General features: G+C 60.0%; 1 protein-coding gene across 1 annotated transcript; it reads left to right on the forward strand.

The window, feature by feature from the left end:
• The first annotated feature begins 254 nt into the window (after nucleotides 1-254).
• Nucleotides 255-8,288, forward strand: CEL (carboxyl ester lipase). Its single transcript, XM_019728991.2, has 11 exons — nucleotides 255-412; nucleotides 2,877-3,027; nucleotides 3,120-3,242; nucleotides 3,433-3,630; nucleotides 4,180-4,310; nucleotides 4,475-4,582; nucleotides 4,699-4,816; nucleotides 5,976-6,162; nucleotides 6,336-6,539; nucleotides 7,344-7,541; nucleotides 7,821-8,288. Exons 1-11 carry the CDS (start codon nucleotides 347-349, stop codon nucleotides 8,200-8,202), a joined length of 1,866 nt encoding a protein of 621 aa, XP_019584550.2. The 5' UTR covers nucleotides 255-346; the 3' UTR covers nucleotides 8,203-8,288.
• Nucleotides 8,289-8,513: the final 225 nt, after the last annotated feature.

The raw sequence follows: 8,513 nt of genomic DNA on the forward strand, positions 1-8,513 counted from the left end.
CCTGGTGCCACCTGCCTCTACTCCCACGTAAGCAGTAACCTGCACAGGTGTACTGTGGGCACCAGGGAACCTGGGAGCAGCCAGCCCTGGGAAAGGTGGACCATCCCTGCACGTGTGTGCACACACCTGCATGACCTTGGCCCAGCCTGAGCCCGGCTGAAAGCGGCAGCTGTCTCTTGGCCCCAGTTACACTGCTTGGAGAGTGGCCAGCCTGGAGAGAGGGGCAGAGGTAGGAGGGGGGGAAAGGGACCCTCTGCAGGCAGCTGCCAACTCGGGTTCCCAGCAGTTCCAGCCCCATAAATAGCCTAGGGCCAGGGACAAGGCCACCCAGAGGCAGGCACACACCATGGGGCGCCTGGAGCTGGTCATCTTGAGCCTCACCTGCTGCTTAGCAGCAGTGAGCGCGGCAAAGGTAAGTGAGGACCCAGCAAAGGAGGCAAGGGCCCCTCTCTCTTCCCGCTAAACTGGATCTGGAAACTGTGGGGACCGGCATAGTGGAGGGAAGACAGACGAGTCACGGGTAGAAAGAGCCAGCCTGAGAAAGAACCAACACCAATCATAGTAGCACTTGCTGGTCGCTTACTCTGTGCTTTGTGCATTCTCATTCATGATGACGACTCCGGAGCAGATAAAATACAGGATGCCAATTACACGTGAATTTCATAAACTACAAACAATTGTTGGTATAGGTATGTTCCACACAGTAGTGAGGATATGTTTATGCTAAAAAAAAAAAACTAAAAAAAAAAAATACACTGTGTATCTAAAATTCAAATGTAACTAGGCGTCCTGAATTTTTAGTTTCACAGTCGGGCAACTCACCCACAGCACCCCTCTGGCTCTTTCCTCTCCTGGACAACATGTCGAGATAGTCCCCTTTTTTTTTTTAATTGGGGAATATTGGGGAACAGAATGTTGGGGAAAGGTTTCTCCAGGGCCCATCAGCTCCAAGTCATTGTCCTTCAGTCTAGTTGTGGAGGGTGCAGCTCAGCTCCAAGTCCAGTTGCCGTTTTCAATCTTGGTTGCAGGGGCGCAGCCCACCATCCCATGTGGGAATTGAACCAGCAACCCTGTTGTTCAGAGCTCGAGCTTTAACCAACTGAGCCATCCAGCTGCCCTCCCCTTTTTACAGAAGGGGAGACGGGGGCCCTGAGCAGACGAGCAATTTGCCCAACATCACACAGCCCCCAGTGACTGAACGGAGTCTGGAAGTTGGTCTAGCTCTACCCAGAGTCTGGCTCCCAGCATAACCCCCTTTTTCTAAAAGGGGGTTACACTCATCAGCTTGCTAGTGGCCAGCCCCTTCCAGGGTGAGAGTCGGGAGGCCTCTGGGGTGCCTATAAAATCTGCCCTCCTAACTGCCACCACAGAAACCCCAACAGCCACACGCAGGCTTGACTAGGGGACCCCAACCCCCACCATGCCGTTCTCTGGCCTGTCTCTTCACCCCTCGTCCTGCTTTCTCAGACCCTGCTCTCTGCACCCCTGCTGCCCCTGGGACCTGGCCCTGGACCCTGGAGGGTCAGGTACTGGTCCTGGGCCCCTTCTGTCACTGAGAGGTCACTCTCTTCGAGGGGTCCTTTTCTGGGTGCTGAAAGTATCAGGATATATCCATGCTGCGCCAGCAGCCAGTGGCAACCCTCCCCACAATGCCAGCATGGCCAGGGTCCCCATGTCCTTGGCTCTGCTACCCTGGGGCCCTTGGGCCAATCTCAGTCACACAGCGACTCTTCTGAGAGATGACTTCCCAGTCCCTGAGGCGCTGACCTGGCCCTCTACCCCATCTCAGTAGCCAGGGAGGCTGGTCAGGACAAATGCCTCTGGAACAAGGAGGCTCATTTTGGCAAGAGAGGGGGGGGAGGGTCAGGCCTATGCCTGCCTCTGGGCCCCCTGCCCCAGCCCCAAGGCACCTGGTAAGTGTTGCTTCTGGCCCTTCCTCTCTCCAGTGGCAGCCCACCTCCCCACCACTCCTGCCCCAGCACAGCAGGGGGACTAGGGTCCTGTCTGGGCCTGGGGTGCAGGGCTGCCCACATGGAACTTAGCGTAGGCAAGAGTCAGGAAGCTGCGACCTACCACAGCCACCCTGGACAGGTCGGGAGGCAGCACGGGGAGGAGATAAAGGTCTGGCCCTGAGGTCAGACGGTCCCCAGCATGGTGACTTCGAAGCCACTGTTCCCTCCAGGGACAAGGAGCCCCTGAGCCCCAGCCCCTAGGACTGCTGAGGACTGGGTGCCCACGTGGGGCCAGGTCAGCTCCAGGGCTGGACACCGAGGTGGTTCTGATGGCCTGGGGGCGGGGGGCTTCTCCCAGCAGGGGCCACAGGGGCTGTGAGGACTTGGAGCTGGGCCCCCACCCCTTGGCCAGCGAGACACCATGGGGAAGATGAGGGGAGAAGAAAGAAGGGCCCCTAGGCTAAGGTAGCTCACACCTGGACATGAAACCTTCAGTGAACACGAAGCGTCTAGCCCGGCCAGCAGCTGGACAAGCTAACAGACCAAGAGGGAGACACTGTTGCCACCCATCTTACAGATGGGGAAATTGAGGCTCGTGGTCGCAGCTAGGTGGCCACAACCAGATCCAAATCACCACCCCGTCTCTCCCGTCCTTGACGGAAGGCTTCCCCAAGTGGGACCATGCTGGTTGAACCAGCTTCCTCTGATATTCAGAGACAGGACACCCCTGGGGAGGAGGAAGGCAGTAAACTGCTCCTTCGGTAAGCGGGCAAGTAGCAGAGGTCTTGGTCTCGGGTGCAGACTGGCCCCTCCTGGAAGCTGTCTCTGGGGAGCCTCTGGCACCCGGGGCCTGCTCGGGTCACCCCCGAACCCGCTGGGGCCCCCAGCCTGAGCTCCCCTGAGCCTGTCCGCCTCTCCCCGCAGTTGGGCGCGGTGTACACGGAAGGAGGCTTCGTGGAAGGCGTCAACAAGAAGCTGAGTCTCTTTGGCAACTATGTCGACATCTTCAAGGGCATCCCCTTCGCCGCTCCCCCCAAGGCCCTGGAGAACCCCCAGCGACACCCCGGCTGGCAAGGTGGGAGAGGGTGGGTGCTGGGCAGGCCCTGTGGCTGGGGAGGCTACTGGGGGGGCTGCCATCCTCAAGCCAGCCCCTCCCGTCACCCACAGGGACCCTGAAGGCCAAGGACTTCAAGAAGCGATGTCTGCAGGCCACTGTCACTCAGGACAACACCTACGGGGCGGAGGACTGTCTCTACCTCAACATCTGGGTCCCCCAGGGCAAGAAGGAAGGTCTGCTCACCCTCCCGCCCCCTCCAGCTCCCCACACGCTGCAGGAAAGCCCCAGGCAGCAGGAGTCCCCAGCCCTGGCCCTGGGTGGTGTCTGGGGCCCCAGAGCTGAACTTCCCTGAAATGCACACTGAGGGGGGAGGGGAGTGAGAGGGGGCATCTGGGGTCACCCGGCCTGCCTCCCCTGCCTCAGTTTCCCGGAACCTGCCCGTCATGATCTGGATCTACGGAGGCGCCTTCCTCATGGGGGCTGGCCACGGGGCCAACGTCCTCAACAACTACCTGTATGACGGGGAGGAGATCGCCGCAAGGGGCAACGTCATCGTGGTCACCTTCAACTACCGCGTCGGGCCACTGGGCTTCCTCAGCACCGGGGACCCCAATCTGCCAGGTCTGCCAGGCGCCTTGAGCACAGGGGTGGGGGAGCCGAGCGGGGACACCCTTCAGTGCCCCTCATCCCCAAACAACTCCTGACAGCCCCCAGAAAGGCCCAGAATCCTATTCGCAGAGCCAGGGAGCGGGACACGGGCTGTGAGATGCAGCAGCCCCTCGGCAGCTATAGCGAAAGAGAAGAGCCTGCCAGACAAGCTGACCGACAGACTGAGACCCAGAGAGTGTCCAGGGAGTAGGGACAGTGAGCCGAGCGAGAGAGACAAAAGACGAAACATTGAAACTGTGTCTCAGGGGGACACGGAAGCTGCAAGACAGATGGTCAGCAGGGTCTATGGCAGGAGAGCTGAGCCGGGTGTCCCTCCCGCTCCCCATCCCCCACTCGAGCCCCCACAGCCCCTCCAGCACAGCCCCCGACCAGCCTCCCGAGGACCCACCGTGCACCATCGTGGGGCTCAACTCGGGACTCCACACATGGAGGACTTCCCCACCCCACCCCCAGCCCTGGCCAAGGGTCCCCAATGAAGGACGTGATGTCACCTGTCCCCAGGCAACTACGGCCTGCGGGACCAGCACATGGCCATCGCATGGGTGAAGAGGAACATCGCAGCTTTCGGGGGGGACCCTAACAACATCACCATCTTTGGGGAATCAGCCGGAGGTGCCAGTGTCTCCCTGCAGGTCTGTGGACCCCAGGAGGGGAGGGCCTGCCCCCATGGGTGTGGGAGGGAGCCGATGGGGCCAGGAGGGGCAGCGCTGGAGCTGACGTGCCCGCTGGCCTTGGCTGAGTCCAGGCTGACAGGTGAGGCGAGGCCTTGGTGACAGCACCTCTGTGTGTCGTGCAGATCCTCTCTCCCCACAACAAGGGCCTCATCCGGCGAGCCATCAGCCAGAGCGGCGTGGCGCTGACCCCCTGGGCCATCCAGAAGAACCCGCTCTTCTGGGCCAAAAGCGTAAGGAGGCGCTGCAGTGGGTGGGGAGGGGACTTCCTCGCTCCCATGCTGGCCTGTACCCCACTGTCCTCTGCCCCAGCACTGGCGTCACCTACCTGCGTCTCCCCAACCCCTAGATCGCCAAGAAGGTGGGCTGCCCATTGGATGATACTGCCAAGATGGCCAAGTGTCTGAAGGTGACTGACCCCCGTGCCCTGACACTGGCCTATAAGATGCCCCTGGCAGGCATGGAGTGTGAGTAGAGGCTGCTGGGCAGGGGGGCATGGGGGCTCCGTGTGGGGGGAGGGCCATGTTCCTGCAGAAGAGAGGAAATGCCGGGCCTGAGGCCTGGCCCTGCCACCAGCTCACCGGTGTCCCCAAGCTGCTCCATGCCACCAGGCCTCAGTGGACTTGGCTATAAGGAGAGGAAAAGGCACTCTTTCTTGTCCTCAATGGGTCATGACCCCTTTGAGAAGCTGGTGAGCATTTGGGCCCACCTGCTGACAAGGCACACGTGCACAGTTTTAGGGACCCCAGATCAAGAGCCTTTGTATTGACAAACATTCATTCTTTCCTCCACTCAGTCATTCAACATTCACTCACTGAGTACCTGCTGCAGCATTTGGCCCTTCCAGCTCTGCTCCTCTGTACCCCAGGAAGGCTAGGGGGCCCCATTAGCCAAAGTGTCCATGTCATTCGCCCAATAGGCTAGAATTCTCTCTTCCTCATTCCTCTAAGGCAAAGTACAATGGGGCCCCTCATTTGCATCTCATCTGCTTAAACCCCCAATGCTAGGCAGAACAGAACCAAAGCAAACAATATGGCCCCAATGCAAAGCCACCATGTCCCCAACTGGAGGAAACCAGGCTGGGCCTGATAGAGGCCAGTGCATCCACCTGCCCTGAGCCAGCGATACGGTGCTTCTGGGGTCAGTTCAGGGATCTGGAGGGCAGTTTCTGGCTGACAGACTAGAACCCAGACTAGAGCAAGGACGCCCCTTTCTCCATTGCCCCTCCATTGCTTCTAGGTCTTCCCCCTCCTGATTTAGGCGGGACGAGAGGACAGGGCGAGGAACAGGGTGTCCCCTGCCAGGCGAGGACAGACTTGGCCTCTAGCCCAGTGGTTTCGGCCTGGGCGATTTCCCCCAGGCATCATGTGGCAGAGTCTGGAGACAGTTTGGGTTGCCACACTGGGGAGGCCGTGCGACTGGCATCCGTGGGCCAGGGCCAGGGCAGCTGCTAAGCACCAGTGGTGTGAGGGGGGCCCCACGACGTACAGCTACCCTGCCCCAGCGTCAGTGGTGACAGGCGGAGGGCGCTGGTGTCGATCAGAGGAGGTGGGAGCGTCCCGCCGCGGCTGGGGGCCGAGCAGGCGGGCCCTGGAAGGCGCGAGGACCCACTGCTCCCCCTCGTAGACCCCATGCTGCACTACCTTGGCTTCCTGCCCGTCGTGGACGGAGACTTCCTCCCCGACGACCCCGTCAACCTGTTCGCCAACGCTGCCGACATCGACTACATCGCGGGCACCAACAACATGGACGGCCACATCTTCACGAGCATCGACGTGCCGGCCATCGACAAGAACAAGCAGAGTGTCACGGAGTACGTAGGGCGCAGGGCTCAGCGGGCTCCCTGGGCGAGGGGGCAGCGGGGGCGGCACAGCAGCGAGGATGGCAGCGCCGTGGAGGGGCCGTCGGAGCCCTCCGTGGGGTGGGGTGCCACGCCCCTCCCACTGGCACTGGCTGGCGGGTCCAGTGCCGGCTCGGTCTCCACAGGGAGGACTTCTTCAAGCTGGTCAGCGGGCTCACCGTCACCAAGGGGATCAAAGGGGCCAAGAGCACCTTTGACATGTACACTGCACCCTGGGCCAAAGACTCGTCTCAGGAGGCCAGGAAGAAGACCGTGGTAGACTTTGAGACAGACGTTCTTTTCCTCGTGCCCACACAGATCACCCTGGCCCAGCACAGAGCCAACGCCAAGTGAGGACCTGGGGCGGGGGGCCCACCTGGGGCCCTGCACCTGCCCACTGAGGCCTCGAGGGTGGGCAGCTCAGAGGGGTCTGGGAGGCCGGGAAAGCCATGCTGGGGTCTTCACGTGGGCCTGCACCATCCCCTTTGCCCAGGCCTGACTTGAGAAGACCCCCCTCAGCTCCCAGCCTCAGGGGCCCTCACTAAACCCTCCCTCACACACAGTCCTCCCCACTGCAAATCTCTCGAGACTCTCTTCCATCCCTCATGCTGTGTAGGAGGGAAAGCTGGATGATGGTCTCTGTTGTGGGTTTTGACTTTCTCAACTTTCAAAGCAAACCTCCATATTGCAAAGCTCCATATACTAATAACAGCCAGTGAAAATAAAAAAATATTTAGGAATATTTAAAAAGTAGGAAGATAAAATTATACCTAGAAGGCTAGGATGAAAGCTTTGCAGTAACTAAGCATTAATTTAGCTCTGAGTTTCCTATCATCTGAGGGCATATACCTTGGCCCATTAAATGAAGAATGCAAATTCACTTGCAGAGAAAAAAATCTTCCTTGATACTGAATTATAGGAGGAAGACGCCTCAATGTTTTGTGAAGTACAAATGCAACTGAAGTCATAGAACCCATGAATCCATGAATTTGGCCCACAGCTTTCCCTTTCCTGCGTGTGAGGATTGCAGGTTCTGGGGGAATTCCTCACTCTTCCCTGCTCCCTTCAGGGCCAACCTCCAGGGCCCATCTCTGGGCTGGGTGGCCCCAGGTGAGCACCCCACTAACCCGGGTGGTCTCCCTGCCCCTCCTCAGGAGTGCCAAGACCTACACCTACCTGTTCTCCCACCCTTCTCGGATGCCCGTCTACCCCAAGTGGGTGGGGGCCGACCACGCGGATGACATCCAATACGTCTTTGGGAAGCCCTTCGCCACCCCCCTGGGCTACCGGGCGCAAGACAGAACTGTCTCCAAGACTCTGATCGCCTATTGGACCAACTTTGCCAGAACTGGGTAAGGCAGGGTGAGGCTGAGCCCAGGGCCTCCTGTCACCGTGGCCCTGGAGGCCTGGGTTCCAGGCCTTGTCCCCTCACTTACATTTACCCTCCCTGAGTCTCAGCACCCCCATCTGTGTGTGAGGATAAGAGCTGCCGGCTGGGCCCAGCCAGGACCCAGTGAGGTGCCCTGGTGGTTTGGCTCAGCACCGAGGGCTAAGGGCTGCCCAGGCAGGCCCGGCCTTCTAGCCTCCCGGGAGCCTCCAGCCCCCACCCAGCCTTTTTTCTCCCTCTGCAGGGACCCCAACATGGGCCACTCAAGCGTGCCCACGCACTGGTATCCCTACACCGTGGAAAATGGCAACTACCTGGAGATCAACAAGAAGATGGATGGCAGTTCCATGAAACAACACCTGAGAACCAACTACCTGCACTACTGGACCCAGACCTACCAGGCACTGCCCACGGTGACCGGACAGGGGGCTGCGCCCATGCCCCCCACAGATGACTCTGAGGCCGCCCCTGTGCCCCCCACAGATGACTCTGAGGCCGCCCCTGTGCCCCCCACAGATGACTCTGAGGCCGCCCCTGTGCCCCCCACAGATGATTCTGAGGCCGCCCCCGTGCCCCCCACAGATGACTCTGAGGGGGCTCCTGTACCCGTGGTCATTGGCTTCTAATGTCCTTGCCCTAAGGGGCCACAGGGTGGGACCCTAGGGGCCCACCTCCGTCCTGGCTCTTCCTGAATAAAGCCTCATCTCTCTCAGTCTGGAGTCTTCCTTTGCTCCCACAACCCAGCTGGAGGAAGGAGGGCCTCAGTCACCATCGCAGCGCTGGTACAGGGCCCAGGGCAACCCAGCGTGGCCAAGTCCGCTGGGGTGCGGAGAGCAGCCTGTGTTCTAACCAGGCTCTGAGGAACTGAGAGGCTCTGGGGGGAGAAATGGATTCTGCCTCCAGCTGGATCCAAGTCAAAGAGACAATAAAGAATCGC

This window comes from Rhinolophus sinicus, linkage group LG04 (assembly GCF_036562045.2).
Source record: "Rhinolophus sinicus isolate RSC01 linkage group LG04, ASM3656204v1, whole genome shotgun sequence".
In the NCBI taxonomy this organism is placed as follows: domain Eukaryota; kingdom Metazoa; phylum Chordata; class Mammalia; order Chiroptera; family Rhinolophidae; genus Rhinolophus; species Rhinolophus sinicus.

Bases quoted from the DNA above. Each gene is read 5' to 3' on its own strand.
- CEL (XM_019728991.2), top strand. From the start codon at position 347: ATGGGGCGCCTGGAGCTGGTCATCTTGAGCCTCACCTGCTGCTTAGCA. The intron at 4,311-4,474 runs GTCTGTGGACCC...TGTGTCGTGCAG, and splicing joins GTGCCAGTGTCTCCCTGCAG to ATCCTCTCTCCCCACAACAA. The intron at 6,163-6,335 runs GTACGTAGGGCG...CGGTCTCCACAG, and splicing joins AACAAGCAGAGTGTCACGGA to GGAGGACTTCTTCAAGCTGG.